The sequence below is a fragment of the Centruroides vittatus genome, unplaced genomic scaffold, assembly GCF_030686945.1.
Source record: "Centruroides vittatus isolate TY-2023 unplaced genomic scaffold, ASM3068694v2 contig_918, whole genome shotgun sequence".
Classification (NCBI taxonomy): Eukaryota; Metazoa; Arthropoda; class Arachnida; order Scorpiones; family Buthidae; genus Centruroides; species Centruroides vittatus.
Genome location: NW_027122605.1, coordinates 92,052 through 114,003, shown reverse-complemented (window position 1 = coordinate 114,003; position 21,952 = coordinate 92,052). Strand labels below are relative to the sequence as shown.

Below are 21,952 nucleotides of genomic sequence, written 5' to 3'. Positions count from 1 at the left end.
ATCATAATTGTAATTTACTCAATGCTTGCATACATACTGTTTTACAATAAATTTTAACTCTCCTTAAAAATTTTATATTGTTAAATTTGATGAAATATTTAGTAACGATAAGGAAAGTCTTACAAATTTCCTAATAACTGCTCAACAGTAAGATTAATATTTATAACAAAGAAAGTTAACACTCTATAAAATAAGAATGTAAAAGCCTCTGATAATTTATTTGCTTGGATTTCAATGGAAATGTGTCACATGCAATGAGGTGTGGTTTACACATTGTAAAAAGAGAGAATTTTTTCACCAGCAAATCTGCCATGTAACATCCATATTTGTTTTCTGGTTTTGTCAATGGTTGACCAAATATATGAATCAAACAGATCAGTCCTGATGTCTGATATTACCTTAAAAACAATAGACTAATAGCCAATTATTATTTTAATATTTTTTTCAAATGATTAAGAATTATGCAGTCTACCTTTCCAGAACAGTAATTTTAATAATTTCTTTGTAATTCAGACTCATCTGGCATAGAACATTTGCTCCACTTTTCCAGGAACTGCCTAAATTCTGGAATTTTTAACTTTTTACCATATGATATTGGCTGCTAAAACATAGTACACATATCTGAACTAAACAATGATATCTTTCGTTCATTTGGTGCATAAGTTGTTAACTTTTATAGCATTCTACATTTTCTTTATGAATTTGTTTCAGTATATTTTAACTGAAATAGTTGAGGTATGGCATGTTTTTGTGGTATGGCTGGCAGAAAATTTTTCTATCTATGATAAACACAATGTGGAAATTTGTTACCCACAATCCTCATTTAGATGAAAACAATGCTGCTTCTTTTGGCATCATTTAGCTGAATCACACAGAAAAATATCCAGTTAATAATGTCAGATAACAATACAAAATGAGCTCAAGAAATATGCAACATCTTATGGGCTCAGCTGTCAGTGTGTGTCAAGCTCTCTCTCCTCTTTGTTTTTTTTATTATTTATTTGAATATTTCAATCACTATTCACATCATTTGCAAATCCAACAGTCATTTTCAATTGTAATTTGGATAATAATAAACTAAAACACACCAATGCAAAAAATATGGAAAATATGTTATAAAAATATATTTATATAATTTAACACAGCATATGTCACAACCTGTGAAATATGGAAAAGCATGAAAATAAAACTACCCTATTTCAGTTTAGCAAGTGACAGGGACTTCAAATAAGAAAGTTACATTCCAAATAAGCAACAAATTTTTTTGCAACATATAAATCAGCTCCCTAATTATGACCAATGTTAAAATTGAAAAATTCAACCCTGATCATAATGTTGTTTTTGTGTTGCCATTTTGACTTTCAGAAAAGCTAGTAGTAGTATGCTTTTTATTAAATGATGTAATATAATTGTTATTAAATTCATGGGACCATAACATGCTTTGTATTACATATTAATCAAGCTATAACATCAAAATACAAGCTTAACATCAAAATACTTATCCTAGTCTATAGGACTGCAAATCTATATCACATTAACACTGACTTCACAACCAATAACATAACAACAAAGTTGACTATATTTAGCTACAAAATATTGTAAAATTAAATATTTGTGGCATATTAACAAAATTTCTGTAGTATTTCTATTTTCTTCTAATAAATAAAAATATCTTTTATTTGCTCTTATCTACTGGTTCATACTGGAACTGATATATGATGCTCTCATAACACAAAACAACAATATTGATTCTCATTTTTGATATAATATAAAATAGACTTAATAAGTTAATAGTGTATAAATCAAAGTGACATTTGGTCATCATTTTTTATTAATAGATTAATAGATAAATCAATAAAATTATTAAAAAAATCATTTATGCGGCAATTATATTTCTGACTTATACTGAGTAAGAAGCATAACCATAGCATAAATGATTTTTTATTTTAGTAAATTTCTAATACAAAACAATAAACTCATCACAAATTTCTTATATAAGAAAAAATTTGGTTTGACTTTTATAGCTTAATTTATTTTATTCAAATATAAGATAAAAAAATGAAATTGTATTGTAACATTCTGCATGCAGCATGGTTGAATATATATACAGAAACAGAAGTTCATTTATTCTATTATTTTTATTGAAAATATTCAATTACTTAAAAATAAGATCAAAAATTAGATTTCACTCCATCATGTAATGGTTAGAATAATTTTTCCTATTTTTATATTTTATATCTCAAATTTTCAAATCAAATCATTTTATGTTTTAGTTGAATTAATTTTCATTCCTAATTGAAGAAAATAATCATATGCTTGGTTAATTTTTAATTATTATGCCTTTGTGTCCTTTTTAACTCTATTTAAAATTTATTTTGTATACTAGTACTTTCTATATATTAACAGGACTTATTATACTGGAAATTATGGATGCAGATATTTAGTCTTACAGACCAAAAATAATGTTCTTTATTTAGTTCACCTTTGGTTAATTTTTCTTTGGAGTTCAATTTTAGTAGGTGTAACAAGAACCGTGTCATCAGAATATTGTAGTGAGTGAAGTATATGATCCCCTAAGATTATTCCATTGACATCTCTATCAAAGCAATTATCAATATCATGAATCAAAAAATTAAACAAATATGGTAAAAAAAGGATCACTCTGTAAAAGACCAGTTATCAACCAATAGAAATCAGCTATGATTTCTACTGGTTGATAACTAAATTGACTGCATTTTATTAATACATAATAATGACTAAACAATGATTTAATAGCCATTATGAAACCTTATGCTTTAGTAACTTATTACATAGCTTATTCATAGATATATAATTGAATGCTTTCTTTAGATCTAAAAATGCTGCATATGCTTTTTGTCTTATTTTTGACTGTTAAATTTGAATCACAGAAGTCAAAATAAAAATTGCTAATTCTGTGTCACTTTGCTTTACAAAAGCAAACTGGTAAGTCAAAAATAAAGAATAGGTTCATTATTTCAAATTGATAAACAAAAATTGATGTAAAAACTTTCCTTAGAGTGGACAGTATTGCAATAAATTTATAATTGCTGGGACTAATTCCATCTCCCTTTTTATATAACATACAGAAATAAGTGTTGCCAATTATTAGGAAATAAACTATATTTGAACATGTGATTAAAGCTGTGCTAACAAATCATAACTAATATCAGTTAATTTTTTTAAGAAGATAACTAGTATTAGATTTGGACCAACTGCTGTATTATCTCACATTTTCATAATTACAGATGTTTATATCTGAAATTTCTTTTATCTGGTATATATTTAATAATTATTTATTTATTTATTTATTTATTTATTTAAGTATTAGTTCATACAGATAAAAGAAATTTCAGATATAAACATCTGTAATTATGAAAATGTGATATATATATATATATATATATATATATATCATAATTAATTCATTTTTAATCTATATAATTTATACCAAAAAAATTAATTTAACATTTTAGGAACTTAGAATTAGGAATATATATTACCTGGGAACCAAATTTGAATTTTTCTCATAAAACTGTTTGAGTGCTTGAGGAGTTTGTGCCTAAAAATAATAAGTTATTATAAACTTTATGATGTAAATTTAATTTTGATATAAAATTTATTAAATTTTAAAATCAACATTTTTGAATTGATTAATGAAGCAATTTTTAATTTTCAAAATATAAATACAGTAGAGCATCGATTATCCGACCCCCAATTAACCGACTTATCGGTTAACTGACCGCATTCTACTCGGCAAATTCAAATGTCCGCTAGTGATGTGGCGCTACAATATTTGGTTATGTCTTGGCTACTTTAATATTATTTTTGTTAAATTTTTGCATGTTTTAGCCAGAAGCACTGGCTCAACCATGAAAGGGAGGCTAGTATTTAAACCAGGTCTAATACACTATACCAATAATGTATTTTTTCATACTTTTCGGTTATCCGACTTTTCAGTTATCTGACCAACCCCAGTCCCCAATTAAGTCGGATAATCAATGCTCTACTGTATTGTAATTTGGAGATTAAAGGTTATATTTAATTTAAATAATTTATATAGAGAAAGATCTATATACTCTCTCTTTTTATGCAGTACATTACTACTTTCATAATGTTTATAAGATATTAATCTTATAAACATTATGAAAAAATTTTAAAAATATGGCTTACGAATTACACATTTAAAAAAAAAAAATACATAGAAGAGACTAAAATGTCTTCATTTTTGTCTTGTCCAATCATCAGGAACAACAGTCTTTCATTGCAGGGACGACCTTTTATTACAGGCTACACCTCTGCAAAAATATGAAAAACAGTTTAAAAAGTTCACTGGTAACAAGCCAATAATTTAAAAAAAAAAAAAAAAAAAAAAAATTGATTGGACATGCCAAAAATGAAGCCATTTTAGTATCTTCTATATTTTTAATGTATAAATCATCAGTCATTTTTAAAAAGATTCTGTATTTTTTAATTATTGGCTTGCCACTGATAAACTTTTTAAACTGTTTTGCATATTTTTGCATAAATTTGCTTAGCTTCTAATAAAAGGGTATCTCTGTAATGGAGGACTGTTGATCCTGGTGATTGAACATGGTGAAAATGAAGATGTTTTAGTCTCTTTTATGTATTTTTTTTAATTATGAAAATTAATTATTAATTTTCATTGTTTCATGAAGTGACATCATCTATATTCAATATACAATAATAGTGAATCTTTTTTCGTCAATCATTTTGAAATTTTTACCTTAACAAAATGAATATTATATTCATGTTAATTTAACTTGCTTGTCTTTAAAACTTATTTCCTTGCTGAATGATGAAATTAGAAAACAATACATAAAATCAATATGCAGGGAGTGCACAATAGTTGAGTTTAGTTAGTGGAAAATGCCACTTTTTGCCATCCCATGTGGCTATCCACATGGGATGGCAAAAAGTGGCATTTCCCATACAAACATTCTCTGCCTGCCCCCAATGCCACCCCAAAAAAGTTTAAAAGTAAACAGTATTAAATAAAGTCACAAGCAGATGACCACTGGATGAAACAAAAACACACATATCAAACTCAACTATTAAGCTACATGAACAGATACAATGTAAAGAAGAATAAAATTTAATACTTGTTCTTTTTCATCCCCTTCACCTTTTTAACATACATTGATATGTGTATTATTGGTTTAAATAAGACATGCAAGGAGCTGCCATACCAATATAGCAGCTCCTTACATGTCTGATGTGTTGCTATCGATCTTGAGCTATTGCATTTTTATGATAGCCTATCTAACCATGCTGTCTATATAAACCATCAGCAATGTGGGTGACTCACACTCAGAAATTTCTAGTTATATTCACAAAAATGATTACAAGTACCGTATATTTCCACGGATAAGACGATAGTTGAATCATAAAAAAGGCTCCCAAAATCCGGGGTCGTCTCATAGGACAGATACAAAAAAATTAGATTGAAATTTATATAAATTAAAACCATTATAAAAAAAACAGACAATAATTATTTACTAGTAGAGAGTAGGGCATGTCCACAAAATAGAATAACCCATACGACGTTTTTGTAAATAGTCAAGGTTATACCCAAAATTCACATGAGTAGGTAATTGCAACAATAGCAAACAGAAAATAAAATTTGTTCATACAAAAAATTACGAATAGGACATAATTCCGTATACGCTATACAGTATTATCCAGATGATGATTGTTGATCTAAACTATCATAGACCATTGATAGTTTGGGGGTCATCTTATAGGACAGATATATGCTAAAACTATAAAACTTTGCCGAAAATTTATACCTCGTCTTACCTGAAGGTCATCTTATCCACAGAAATATATGGTAAATGCATTTTGTAACTAGGATGTCCTTTGAATAGCACTTTCCATGAAGAAATTTATAAAAAACAGAATGCTTTTAAACTCAAAAATAAGTAACTTTTTAGCTGAATTTTCTTGAAAAGCTAAGAGAATTGATAAATTAGTTATAGTATAAACAAGTTTGTTAACTACACTTCCTTAAACATTTGTTTATTAACATCATTAAAGAATTTTATAAAATTTTTAAATTTAATATATTTAAAAATTATTCAAAAACTTCTTAGTTATATGATTTTATAATTACACATTACTGTATAATTATAAAATCATACAGCTTGAAACTATTAAGATTTCTTATTTTAATATAAAAATCAGAAGACGATGAAAAAATAACAAAATTTGCTAAAAATCACTGATTAATTAATTAATATTAATAAATGAAAATGCACAATAATATTTGATTACATAGTCTTTCCGATTGTTATATACAAGTATTCAGAAAGAGTAAATGTAATTAAAAATTTGTTATATACCTGAAAAGGAGCCTTTCCAGTAAGACATTGGAAAACAATTGTTCCAATACTCCACAAATCTGCTTTAGCATCATATTGCAAAGACATTATAACTTCAGGTGCCTATATTTTATAATAATAAATGCATTATACTATATTAAAAAAATTCTAGTATAACAGTATTTCCCACTAAATATAAATATTACAATATTTTATTTCTATTTTACATTTCAGTTAAAACAGAATAAAATTATTTTAAAATATTTTTTAATTATATTATTAAATCTTCAGCTATTATACAGAGTGGGGCAGAAAGAATGGACGTTTTTGAAATGGCTATAACCAGTGGTGATATTTGGCGGGTTCGCACAGGTTCGGCCGAACCCGTTGTTAAAATTTTCAGTTTCCCGAATCTTGTTAAACACACGGAACATTTCTCAGTGGGTTTGTTTTTTTTTAAAAATATATTAAAATATGCGTATTATACTCTGTAATACTACTAAACTAGAGCCTTATACCCTGTTCATACCGAGCATTTCAATCTAGATTGTGAGCAAGGTCGGGGACTATGTCTTGGTGCGATCTCTCTCGACCATTTCAATCGAGGTGCAATCGTGACCGATTCAAGAGAGTTCTTAAAAGTAGATCCAGTCATAAGAGAGATCCCAGAATGCCACGCACGCGAGATAATACAAGATGGCTGTCGAACACGTGTCGGGCTATGGACAGCGAAAGAAAAAGTATAATGTATCTCGAGAGATGATAACACGTGTGTATTTCGAGAAGCGCCATTTCACGGTAAAGACCACTCGTGTGTAAAAGAAAAAAAAGGTCGACAGCCCTAAAATATTATTGTTACCTGTCCGTCACCCATCACTCGTTACGGAAGTACGCCACTGATTGTTAGACATACGGTTGCAAGAAAAGGTATTGTATTTATTTTTATTCAAAACTTCCATTTCATTTGTCGGTGATTGTCAGCAAAAAATTTTCTGCTAGCGAACCCCTTGTTAAATATTTCGAATATCACCACTGGCTATAACTCACCACCAGGTAGAGTGACAGATGTGTGGTAGGTAGCATGAAAGTAGTGAGGTCTTATCATTGTCTTCTCAGTTGAAGGCATGGAGCTGTGGATGATAGAACACCATGTGTTTGTGTACGATTGAGGAAACAGTTGTATGCAAAGGGGATCACTCAGTTGTACACATCTGATAGGAATACGTTTCTGCATCCTTGCATACAATGGAAACATATTCTGATCAGACATGTGTGGTTTCAACAGGATGGGATGATGGCCTACACAGCCAGAGCATCAATTAACGTTATTCGTCGTCTCTTCCCTGGTCGCCTCATTTCCAGTTTCAGTGACAATCATTGGTCTCCTTGTTTGCCCAACCTATCCACATGCAATTATTTCTTGTGGGGACACCTCAAGGCACATGAATATGAGCATAAGCCCATTCTTTGCAAGAACTGAAGGAAGCTATTCATGTGGAAGTCGCCAAAATTTCTAGATCTAAAAGATGCATTTGTAGAGGCCAAAATTGCCTCTAGAAATGCATCACTGATAATGGACACCATATGGGAGATGTTGTTTTCCACACTTGATTCTGTAAAATGCTATTTCAATACAAACTCACATTTTCAAACAAATATCTTTTGTAGTAACAATTACAGATGTTGTGATTTTTTTAAAAAAACGTCTGTCCTTTCTGCCTCACCCTGTACATCATCTGAAAGATACAATCTCTAATTAGTCTCTAATGTATAATTTTGTATTACACAAGTACAGACAATTTTCTATTTTAATACTTTATTACAATTACAAATGTTTTTGATATGTTCAGTTAATATCACTGAATCATCTTCACAAAATGCTTGGACCTTTTTTTATGTAATAAGAATTTATAAGATCCTATACAAGTATCCTGTATAAATATTAGTTGTTTTTCGTATTATCTGAGGTATATTTTTTATATTTAGAAGATTTACATTTTATATAAGAATTAATTATATTATTAGAAATAAAATGCAAGGTAGCAAAAGCAAAATTTAAAAATGTATGAGACTACCACATATTTTGAAAGTATTAGCATATTCTAAAATTTATATGACTAAGTAATACTATATGTAGGTCATAATTTTATACACTTAGATTATATATATATATATTCTTATATGCTTATAATACTTAAAAAAACAACTGAGAAGTTAAAATAAGTATAATATTTATAGTATAATTTTTATATTGTTAATTCTTTTGATTAATTCTCCTTAATCATTTTAAAATAAATAGTTGTTCCTTTACTTATGAACATGTTAGATTCCTGAGATTTTGTCATAAGTCAAAAACTAACCTAGAAAGTACATTTATACACAATAATCACATATTGTCAGTGTTTGATTCTTCAATGTTCTTAATAAGATATATTATGCTTGTTTACCCACTTGCTACTGCTTAATAGTGGGCATTTCAAACAGTTTTATAATGCCAAGATTAGTTTCCATGATAATAGAGCCACACTTCTTGAATTTATCTGACTGCTAGATTTATTATTACATTTTGGATGCATTTTTGAAACACTAATCAAAAAAGTTTATAAAAATTACAAACAATAGCAAAAAACATTATTCAAAAGTTACCAACTTTGATGCCAGCTAAAGAGTCGTGATATAACTCAGAATTCATGCAAAAACAGAAAATGACAATAATCAATAAAAGTAAATCTACATTAATTATTTATTACTGGGCAAAGACTGACTTCAACATCAACCCACAACCAGCAAGAGAACTTCAGAATCCACATGAAATTTAAATTTCAGACATATGGTCAAATTGTTTATGTCTGGATGTTATTAAGTTGAGCATTCATAAGAAAAAACCCTCCTGTATAAATTTCTAAATAATTGAAAATCAGAATACACCAAATCAAATAAACAAATAAACAAAATGGATGATCTAAACTTTTTTGATTCAATTGTTTTATTTTTGAAGCATTATCATGCAAGCATGTGTTATCCTGGTGAAAGAATTCTCTTCAAGTTGACTAGATATGGGGATTTTTGGTTTTAAGACCATTTCAGTAGACTACTTGTTGACAATAGATATCAGATTTGTGATTATAAAAGCTTATTTATGAAGAAAACTATAATAATATCAGATAATAATGAGAAACATTGATACTGCTTCTTTTTCTTGTATAATTGAGGATATTGAATTATGAAATATAAATATAATTTAAAATGTGGATATAATTGAAGTATCCTTATCTCCTCAACAACCATCAAAAATCTCAGAAATCAAATGTCACTGCAATACTCTCTGCATCACACTACTTTGTGTATATATTTACACCAAAATAATTACATAGTAAAAACTTCAAAATTAATTCACTCAAAATTATGCTGTAACAAAACATCTTCATATACTGATATCTTCAATTCATAATTGTTTTACTATTAATTCACAGTTTACAACAGCAGCTATTTCAAAATTTATATTCAACAAATCAGTAACTTCTATTATTCCATGATTTCTCTTTGCTTTTTCTTGAAAAATATACCCATTATGATGTTAAAAATTATACAATAGTTTGAAATGAAAACTCAACTCATAATTCTTTGCCCTAATAATTTAATTATTATTTAATATTATTCATTTATCTAAAAAATGATAAATATTAATTATTCTGAGCATGCAATTACTAGAATACTAAAGTTTAAAGATGATTCTACTTGAATCTATATTTTACATATTAAAACTTCACTAATAAATTACTTCAAAGGTTTCCAACAAAAATAAATTTAGAAATGTTTCTTACTATGCACCTTTGTATTTTCAATAATTTGAAAATATTCATTGATAAGTATATTACTTATCAATGAATATTTCCATCAGTTAGAATTTGACAACTAATCTTGATGAAATGTCCTAAAATATATATGCTGTTGAAATTTCATCAAAATTTATTTTGATGAAATTTCAACAACATATATTAGTTAAGTTACATGAAAGTTTTAACTATTCAAAATTTGAAAATTAATATACATTTTCAAAATAAAAAACACACAAATCATTATCAATAAATCAAAGAATATTAATTATAATATTTACCATATACATAGGGGAACCACACAACGTAGCTGCCATTACACCATCCTGAAGAAAGCGAGCAAATCCAAAATCAGCTATCTTCAATGTAATATCACTTGGTAAAGAACTTGGTTTTCCAGAATAACATAATAAAATATTTTGTGGTTTCAAATCTCTGTGGACAATTCCTTTTGCATTCAAAGCTTTCATAGCACCAGCTATATTTAAGAAAAAATTAAAAAATAATAAACATAATCATTATTTAATCTATTTTAAATAATTTTCTTCTCTTATTTTTAGTATTTTCTAATATAAAATGTTTTGAACTTTAAAACATAAAACTTATCAATAGTAAATTATAAACTTTAAAATATTTCTGAAAATATTTTAGGAGAGAGAGTTCCTTGCTGCACAATTCAAGAGTTGTGAAGCACAGTCTAGAAAATCAACTTAATCATATTTAAGGTAAATTTTCTATTTTGAATAATTTAACTCAGCTTTTCCGTAAAATTTATTTAAGATGGAAATCTAAAATTGTATGTAAATATAACTTAAATGCTTAAATAAAATAATTTATACATAAAAATCTTACCCAATTGTTTTAAAAACAAACAAATTGTATCCTCACTCAAAGTTCCTTTTGCTATTTAAAATAAAATTTACATTTTTTCATTAATAAATATATATATAAATGCTTGATAATTTTATTTTATTCTGCTCTTTTAAAAATGTAAATAGATAAAATCAAATTTTTTTATTTTAAATATTTTGAAATAATTGAATACAGTTCTGTATGTCAACTTTTTCATAACCCCACTTGGTGACTATTTTACTTATGAAGCCAGAAATTGTATATGCTAAAATGGCCACATAAGTGAAGTTTTACTTTATATACATAATAATTTCTTAAAACTTATATTTTTAATCTTTTCATTTTAAATTATACTGAATTATTCAATTATTTGGATTAAATTTTAAAAATTGAGTAATACAATAATTACCATGTAAATAATCTGCTAAATCTCCACCATTGCAATACTGAAATAAAAAAAATTCAGAGTAATTTTATGTAAAATTTAAACTGATATTTTAATATTTCTTATCTATAATATTAAATAATTAAAAAAGAAATAAATATTCTATAATCTACTTTTATAGAACTACAGGAAATCCTTGTTAATTCAAACTTGAATAGTTTGAAATCCTGTTAGTTCATAAACTGTAGTTCATCCTGTACTATTCGTCCCAGACAGGTATATACAGATTTACAAGTTAAGGAATTCAGTTAGTTTGAAATACTGCTACTTTAAAATTCAAAGTGAAAATCCTGTCCAAACTGTGATATGCATATGTTAACTCATTCATTTAAATTGAAGTTTATGTGTCTCCATACTGTAAGAAAACAATAAACCATGAACAACTCTAATCTGGTTAACATGACTTTACTTTAAAATTAACACATTTTCAGGTGTCTCCTTGTCCATCAACTACCCTTTTCTCTTATCTCATAAAATACAGTTGAATTTCATGGTTCCAAGATATGGCTACAAGTAGCAGGTTAAGATATTTGTAGGGCTCCACACTACTACACTTGGGCAACTTATTAGTTTTTGGGTTACTTTAAAAATAATTCGGACTACATTTCAAGGATTCTGCTTTACTTGTACTGGCAACCTCTGAGGTTCTCACTGGAATATGCTGTTTACCTGCAGTTTATTTATATTATTATTAATAATACAAATAATAAGTAAAGTAGTATTCTATATATACATAAGTAGTATTCTGTTTACAAAGCTGTATTCCATTTGCTTAATAAATTACATCAGTTACATGGCATTTGGTATATTACAATATGTAAATCTTAGATAATTTGAAGCTGAAATAATTTTGTCTGTAGAATTTCAAACTAATGAGGATTCATTCTGAGTAGCAGACACTATCAGGACCAAGAAGATTGTCTGCTATTGGGAGATAAAATACAGTATGGCTGCCAACATGTAACACATGTAGTGCTGCGCTACTTTGTTTTGTTTGTATAATTGTATTGTATATGTAAAAAAAAAACATCGTTCGGGATCTACGTTTTGTATGTTTGTTCGCGGAATAGTATACTGTCACCGTTCCTGTATACACCAGTCGGAGTGGCCTGATTGGCCAAGGATAAGTCACGTGAGGAAGGGAGCACTCATGCATGACGGGGAACATAAAAGGGACCATCGCATGTGTGGAAGGACCTTTCTTTCCTGGTTTTTTCGTCGTGAAGAGAATCCGTTCCCATCCGTGAAGACAGGACATCCTCGACCTCATGGTGTGTACCTATGGACAGTATACAGTTTATACAACGAAGTAAGATTGTTATTGTGACGTGTTATATTCATTTTCAATAATTTATTTGTTTGATTATTCTGTAAAAATATTGTATTATTGTAAATACTGTAGAATTATTGTTTATTAGCGATCGTATTAATTATAATTGTTTATTATTGTAAACGTGGTATACCCGTCAATCATACTGTTGTTAGCCCTGATCGTTGATTTTATTAAAGTCGTCGTCTTGTTTTAATCAATATTGTACAGTCCTTTATTTCATTCACACCCAGACTCAATATATACTGATATATTTGAGTTTAAAACATTGGCGTCCGCGACAGGATTAGTTCCGTTCTTTTGTAATTGGGTGATGTTTTGTAAAAGGACTATTTTCACGTGAGTTGTGATATTATTGGCTAGGTACTAATTTGTATGTAATATATTTTTGTAGTCTTATAAACTGTGCCTATTGCCATATTCTTTGTACGACTAATTGTTAAAGGAAGATGGAAGAACAAATTACCAGTGGTTCACAAGGATCAGGAGTGGTAGATGTTGGAAATGTGCCTATCGTGACCGGGTTTATGGGCATGATTCCATGCTTCTCAAATCTACCTGGGGATGTGCTGGATGTGTGCCGTTTTTTTCAGACTGTGGAGAACGTAGCTTCATTAGCAAGTTGGGACGAAACTGTGAAGGTGACAGTGGTCCAGGCACGTCTGAAAGGTGAGCCCTTGTCTGTATTCTTTGATTTAAGGGACCAGGGGATTGAGGGATATGAAGAAATAAAGAAAGGGCTTGTAAAGTGTTTTGGGCATAAAGAAAGGGAAAAGGATCATTTCGATCAAGTACTAAAAATATCCCAGAAGAAAGGGGAAAGGGTTTGTGAGTATGGCATTCGGGTGAAATCCCTTTTTTCGCGTGCCGTAACACGTAACCCCAACTTGGCTATGCTGAGAGATAATACTGTTAAGGACTGCTTTATGAAAGGGTTGATGCCCGAAATTCGTAAGCAGGTCATGCAAGGTCGGCCGAGAACTTTGGACGAGGCAATAGTTAAGGCTGAGGGAGAAGAGGAAATAGAAACTGCATGCAACAAGCGGGGAGCAAGTGAAATATGTATTAGTGTAGAACATGAGGTGTCTTAATGAGCAGCAAGACCAATTAGGTCACCGGATAACTGAATTGGAGGCTCAGATAAAGAAACTGAGTGACTATGTCCTCGGTGGTTGATTATGTCAGGGCAGAGAGGAGCTCAAATAGGACTTCGAGGGGAGACAGGAGGTGTTACTCGTGTGGTGAGAAGGGTCACCTGGCCCGGCAATGCAAAAAGAGGGAAGGTTTAAACTAGTTGGCGGTCATTTGGGAGGTCAGGCTAATGACCTGCTGGCTAGTTTGGAACTGACCAAGCATGTGCACGTGAATACGAGGGGGCTACCGGTCATCGTCGGCAAATTAGTGGGACGAGGAGTCAGTGGGTTGATAGATACGGGAGCCGAAAGGACAGTTATTAGTAGTGAACTCACTGAGTGGGTAAAATCTAAGAGGAAGGGTTGGATTGTTCAGAACGATTCGTGCATTAGCGGGATGTCAGGGGCAATCATTAAGAGTGACGAGGCCCTAGCAGTAAGGTGTGGCTTTTGTGATGAGAACAAAATCGAACTGAGGATTCCTAGTGTGAAATTCCCGACAAGGGCACAATATGACTTAATATTAGGGATGGATATTATTAGTCAGTATCCGAAAATTTTACTTGAGGTGCAGCCGGTACTTGAGCCTAGTAGGAGTAGCAGCCACGGGTTTTATATCAATATTAATGAAAACGAGAGTAAGGTTAACGCTTGGAAATTGGATCACCTTGATGAACGAATTAAAAGAAGAGTAACTGAGGTGCTTGGGAAATATCCCGACGCGGTCGCAGAAGAAATAACTGATATATCTGGCACAAAAAATTATGTGCATTCTGTTAAATTAACATCTGACTACCCGGTGAATGTAAAGCAGTACCGTATCCCTTGCAACTACTTACCTGCTCTTAAGAGAAAGGTCGGCGAACTTGTGAAGGCCGGTATTTGTGAAGAAAGCTCCTCGGCCTGGAACTCGCCTATACACGTGGTCCCCAAGGACTCAGGCGAAATCCGCATTACCCTCGACTTACGTAAAATAAATGAAATCACAGAGCCCCAAGTGTTCCCCATGGCCAGGATAGATGATATCCTGTCACAATTGGAAGGTAATAAATTCTTCTCGGTTTTAGACCTGAAAGCAGGTTATTTCCAAATACCTTTAGATCCCAAGGTTAGGCACGTCTTCGCCTTTTCAATACCTTGGGGAAAATATCAACTATGTAGGATGCCCCAGGGTGGCAAAAATAGTGGACGTTTTTTTCAATTCGTAATGACGAAAATCCTTGCTAGGTTTGTAGGAAATAACTGCTTTGTCTTCTAAGACGACATAGTGCTCTTTTCAAAGGATTTAGATGACCACTTAGAATTACTCGAACAGGTGGTTAGAACCCTGAAAAATGAGGGCTTAAAGGTAAATCCAAGGAAATGTCAAGTCTTGGCGAAGGAAGTGAAGTACTTGGGACACATAATCAATGAGAAAGGTGTGACCCCAGACCCGGCTAATATTGATTCAATTAAGAATATTAAACCACCGGGAAGCGTTAAAGAAGTCCGTAGTTTCCTCGGTGTAGTGGGGTTTTTTCGTAACTTCATTCCTTCATTTTCGGAAGTCGCTAATCCTTTAACAGAATTAACAAAGAAGGGTAGGAAATTTTTATGGGGTCAGGAATGTCAGGAGAGCTTTGAGAAATTAAAAACTGCTATCGCTAACCCACCAATTCTTACCCATCCTGACTTCAAGGAGCCGTTCTATCTGCACACAGATGCTTCCGATAAAGCTGCCGTGGCAGTCCTCGAACAAAAACATAATGGGGAGCTAGCCCCGATAGGCTATTATAGCAAAAGGTTCCAGGGTGCTGAACTGAATTATTCTACAATAGAGAAGGAATGCCTGGCGATAGTCTTAGCCTTGAGGCATTTTAAATATTTAATTTTGGGGCATAAGACGATAATACTGTCAGATCATAAACCGCTAGTTTTTATGGGCAATATTCAAAATGGTAGTCGAAGACTAATTCGTTGGGTTATGGAACTCATGGACTACCAAATTGAGGTACAGCACATAAGGGGTGTTGATAATACTGTTGCAGATTTCCTATCCAGAAATGTGAATGGTGTAAATCACATAGACTTAGAATATGAAAGAAAGGAGATCCCGAGCAAGTATGAAATTTGCCAATCACAGGACTGTGATAGCATATTTGGTCCTATAAAACGTGACTTGCTTCGGAGTGATGGTAACGGTGAGTTAGGTGATAAGATTTCTGACTATGTTATCATAAATGATTGTTTGTACAGAAGGGGATACCTGAAGTCCCGTATCCAACACATTGATCAAATGTGCGTGGGGGAAGATTTAGCGAAGGACCTAGTGAGAGCGATCCACGAAAACCAACTTTCGGGGCATTGGGGGGTATTAAAAACTGTTAAAAATATAGAGAGGAATTATTTCATAAGGAACTTAAAGCGTAAGGTGGAGGAGATAGTAAGGGATTGCGCAAAGTGTCAAAGATATAACATTCACAAGGGCAAGGCCCCATTCCAAGAGAATGAAACGGCTAGCGCCCCTTTTCAAAAGATAGCTGTCGATGTGATAGGTCCCATTCGTGCATCGAAGAAAGGTAATCGTTACATATTAGTTATCATAGACATTTTCACGCGGTTTGTGGAGGCTCATCCATTGAAAGATCAGACGGCGTGGTCCATAAGCAATGTACTATTTGATGAGATTGTTTGTAGATATGGGGCCCCGGAGGTAATAATATCAGATAGAGGCACAAACTTCTTATCATCACTTTTCATGGATTGTTGCAATTGGTTGGGAAGTAGACGTAATGTGACGACAGCTTATAGACCATGTTCTAATGGTATATGTGAGCGGGTTAATAAATCCCTAATTGACATGATTGCGAAGTCATCAAGTGATGAAAGCGCCGAATGGGACGACCTAATTCCATCGGCTTGCTTCGCTTATAACAATTCTTATCACTCCACCACTAACGAATCACCGGCTTTCCTCTTATTTGGGATTGACCCAAGGACCCCGAATATCGATAGCGTCCCTAGGTGTATGACCACAGATGAGCGTAGGTCGTTTCTTACTACGAAATTTCGTGTTTTGAGAGAATTAGCAGAATATCATGCAAGGGGGCAGAATCGGAAGAGTCGCGAATTTAGGAATAAAGGGAGGAAGTTGGTTAAATTTAATGTAGGTCAGAAGGTATGGGTGAAAAGAAACGGGGTCAAGAAAAAGTTCTCTGATAATTATGTGGGGCCGTTCCGGGTCACCAAGGTAATGAGCCCCACAACTTATCGCGTTGAGGGGTGCAATCGTGGGGATGTAGAAACGGTCCATGTAGACCGTATTAAACCTTGTTATGGGTGGATAAAACCTAATAAGAGGAAGTTAAGGCGGAGGAGGAATATAAAAGAGACTGTAACCGAGGACGAGGACGAGATCTCCGACCACCGTGTGGTTTGGAGTAAGTGCATTGGTAATCGTTCCCATGATACTGGTGAACATAATGTGGTTGAGCCAGAAGGAATAACGAGTAATGAGAGGCATTATAATTTACGGGGAAGAAAGTTAGACTTCCGCAAATTATATTTTGGGAAGTAGCTTTTGCAAGGGAGGTATGTAGTGCTGCGCTACTTTGTTTTGTTTGTATAATTGTATTGTATATGTAAAAAAAAAACATCGTTCGGGATCTACGTTTTGTATGTTTGTTTGCGGAATAGTATACTGTCACCGTTCCTGTATACACCAGTCGGAGTGGCCTGATTGGCCAAGGATAAGTCACGTGAGGAAGGGAGCACTCATGCATGACGGGGAACATAAAAGGGACCATCGCACGTGTGGAAGGACCTTTCTTTCCTGGTTTTTTCGTCGTGAAGAGAATCCGTTCCCATCCGTGAAGACAGGACATCCTCGACCTCGTGGTGTGTACCTATGGACAGTATACAGTTTATACAACGAAGTAAGATTGTTATTGTGACGTGTTATATTCATTTTCAATAATTTATTTGTTTGATTATTCTGTAAAAATATTGTATTATTGTAAATACTGTAGTATTATTGTTTATTAGCGATCGTATTAATTATAATTGTTTATTATTGTAAACGTGGTATACCTGTCAATCATACTGTTGTTAGCCCTGATCGTTGATTTTATTAAAGTCGTCGTCTTGTTTTAATCAATATTGTACAGTCCTTTATTTCATTCACACCCAGACTCAATATATACTGATATATTTGAGTTTAAAACACACAGTTATCATATAGTGAAGAATATGATGGATTACATAACAAATTTGTGTTAGGGATGTGAAAATACCAAGAAATATATGTGGCATATATAATTAAAATATATATACAGTATATTAATTATCTTTTTGGCTGTAAAAATCATATTTTAATTGAATTCTAAATAGCAAACAGATTGTATAAGATACCTAATTAAATGGAAAAAAAAATTTACAACAAAATGTAAACATTGATTAATTATTAATTTATCAAAAACAGTCTGAGTGAAAGTAACGAAGAAAAATGAAACTCTTATTAATAAACAACTCTACTAAACCTGATACATTGTAACACTAAAGTCATATGCTATCGGGAAGTGGTTGGCTTTGGTGAAACTGTTATTATGAACAGAAAGGTGAATGAAGGTCGATTTAAATGACAAGAGTTCAAATGTGGAGTTACAGAGACAATTTTCTAGCTACTTCAAGGGGTGAGAAATGTATTTGGTATTCTTGCATTTATAACTTCATTTATGATCTAAGCAACTAATAAAAATCAATATAATGATTTGTCTACTTTGTAGTTATCAAGTAGGTGTAATTTTTCAAACATTTTTGCTTTAAACAAACATCAAGAAATCCAACAAATCTGTAAAGCCAAACGACCACCAGATTACATCAGCTACTTTTCTGCAATTATATGTAATTAACTGCTAAATAATCTGTCACTAGAGGGAGGCATTAGGTGCCACTTCTTATTAATTACATATGATTCCTGCTGGATCAAAGATTGTTGCATTTCTAAATTTTCGTAATTCATACAGTAAGAATAATACCAAATAAATACTGATAAACAACACTAATGATATTTTGAACAACATTGCAAAGAAATTTGAAAAAATATTCAATGTAACTTCATCTGATATTAGATTCATAAAATTTTCTTTTTTCTCATTTACTAATAATTTAGTAATTATTAGTAATAATTTAGTTATAAATCAATATTTATTTTTAGCAAATTTTAATAGTATGAAAATAAAAAATTACTAATAAATCATTAAAATCATGATGATGATGAAAAAACCTTTCAAAATTATATATTCATTTAATTAGAAACTATTAATAAATTACTTCTAATATTTCAGTAAATGTAATTTTAGAAAAGAAAAAGAAAATTTAATTGTTTTTCGGTATTATAAAGAATATAAGCGAACAAAGTTGACACTAATTGAACAAAATTATACAAGTATTTTCCACAGTTTATTACTGTCATCTTCAGATGAGAAAGCACAAGCACATCTGTTCTGACATCAAGCACAAAAGATTCAAATCTCAGAAAAATGGAATACATGTTACAAATTTGAAAGGATAACAGACAATTGTATTTTCTTTATTTTTTCTATGTGATTTTGGCATGAAGTGCTTTAAGTTCTTTTAAATATAATTTTAATAAATAGAATAATTTAAACAAACTCTTTTGTAAATTCTCAAATTTTAATTTAATTTAATATTATAAATTAAATATTTGTTCAACTTAAAAAGAATTTATAATATATTATTAATCAAGTTTATTAAAAATCATCACTTTTGTTAAAATAATGTGATTCTTGAAAACAGTAATAGCTTCATACAAAATGGAACTTAAATTTAAAAAAATATTTATTTTAAATTTTAAATTTAACTTCTAAACATAATTTTTCATACTCACTATTCAAATAACTATTTTATCTTTTCTATTAATAATAATTTAAATTTAAAAGTTCTATAAAAATTACCTCCATCACAAGATAAACATGATGTAATGTTTCCTAAAAATAAAATACATTAAATTAAAAATCACTTTAAAATTCTAAATTTGATTCTTATTGTTTTGCATTGAATATATATTATTTTCTTACTTTGCAGTCAAGAAGAGCAACAACATTCTCATGATGAAGTTCTGCTAATTCCTAATAAAACAAACAAAAAAAAATCAAATTATAATTTTTGAGAAAAAATATATTAATAAAAACTATTAATAAACAAAAATAGCTATAAATATTTTTTTAAATGTAATAATTTAAATTATTATAAATTATTGCAAACAAAATATTAATTATAATTTACCTTAATATTTTGAGAATATCTTTCCACTTCTCTAATCAATTTACTGTACATTGATCATATCATATATTTTTAGTAAACTAATTTAACTAAATTTCTAGAGATCAAAACCACATATCAACTGTAGAAAGTAAAGATGTTCATTATTATAAATTAACACATTGGAAATTTAGTGTAACATAACTCACCCTAGACTATAATAATAATTAACTATCATTAAAAGTCTTGGTAAATACAATTGTTTTATAAATAACTCACCCAATATTAATAATTTTTTTTATTTAATTTTAAATCAAATATATCCCAAAATTCTTTCTTTCTCCCTTCACTTTTTATCATTAATATTTAAATTTTTTAAAATAAATTATATCAAAATATTCAAGTTAAAACTTCAACTTTATGTTTAAAAGATTTTAGAAAAAATAATTCTCTCTTATTTATAATGGACATAAAACATATGCTAACTTGTAACATACAATATATATTTGTTCCTCAAACCGTATACACTAGGGATTGTCAATGACTGGATAATCATAATTAATTAAAATACCATTCAATGATATCTAGGGAGATATTTAGCAGTTCAAATGCAACAAATCCAGTATGGTAACATTTTAATAAATTAATTCACTTCCCCCTAAAGGAAGTGGGTTAATTTACTCATTCCTATAAGAATATCATGTAACTTTACAAATTTATAAACATGTCTTTATAAATATTATGTTTTAACTGATGCTTACTTTTTATTTTGCACTAAGCTTGCTAATTTTAACATACAATTTTATTTTTGTTTATTTCTGTATTTATTTATTCTATTCAAAACCATGACATCACAAGATCTCAATGTTTTAAATTTCTGTTCTGATTTATTTTATAACTGATGTTCTATTTTATTTAATGTGAAGAAGGCCATTTCATATAGATGAAAATGTTAGTTACATTAAAGAAATTGCTATAAAAAAGAAAGAAAGGTGTTGTGAAACTTATTATACAAAGTTCTAGTTTACTGCGCATAGAATTGATACACTATTCGTTTTACTGAAATTAAAAATTATGATTAATTTGACAATTTTCTGTTTCAGATTTGTACATTTAATTTTTTTTCCTTTTAATAAACATCCAAAATTTTCAGTTGTTTTTTCCAAGATTTGAGACAAAAAAAAAATTTGAAATTTTCCAGAAAATTAAATTTTTGATACTTATTTATTTCATTTTAAAGATTTATCCATTTACTTAAACTGTTTATTTTAAACGTTCTATTCTATTCAAATTTGAATAGTATAGAACATTTAAAATAAACGGTTAAAATTTTAGGTTTCATTAGCTAATAACTGTTTGAGCCCAGATGCTAAAGAAGGCGGGTTGGGCATTGGATTAGCAACCCGTCCTTGTAAAAAGTTATAAGTGCTGTGGAAACAGCAAGAATAAGCAGAAATTTTGATCAAATGAGTTGAACTTCGGCTCCAAGTAATATGACAGTGTCATAGGAAACTGACAATGGCATCCGATGTCAGAAATGATCTTTTCCACGAGAAATATCATGAAAATTGGAATGTGCATACTCTATATCAGAGTGGAAGACTTGCTCAGCTATTACAAACATTTGATGAAACGGTTAGACATCCTTAGCATCAGTGAGGTTAGATAGACATCAAATGGCCAAATGTAGTAATGGCAAGGCCATTCTGTACGTGGGCCATGAAGAGCAGCACAAA

At 30.4% G+C, this 21,952-nt stretch overlaps 1 protein-coding gene across 1 annotated transcript in view; it reads right to left on the bottom strand.

The window, feature by feature from the left end:
* Positions 1-21,952, bottom strand: part of LOC136984399 (serine/threonine-protein kinase unc-51-like) — an 80,984-nt gene that overhangs the window by 38,205 nt on the left and 20,827 nt on the right. The window contains exons 3-9 of the mRNA XM_067281368.1: positions 20,033-20,083; positions 19,910-19,942; positions 11,457-11,493; positions 11,048-11,098; positions 10,477-10,673; positions 6,381-6,482; positions 3,522-3,580 (exon numbers count right to left, since the gene is read on the bottom strand). Coding sequence (XP_067137469.1) covers positions 3,522-3,580; positions 6,381-6,482; positions 10,477-10,673; positions 11,048-11,098; positions 11,457-11,493; positions 19,910-19,942; positions 20,033-20,083 — 530 coding nt within the window. The remainder of the gene's footprint in view (positions 1-3,521; positions 3,581-6,380; positions 6,483-10,476; positions 10,674-11,047; positions 11,099-11,456; positions 11,494-19,909; positions 19,943-20,032; positions 20,084-21,952) is intronic.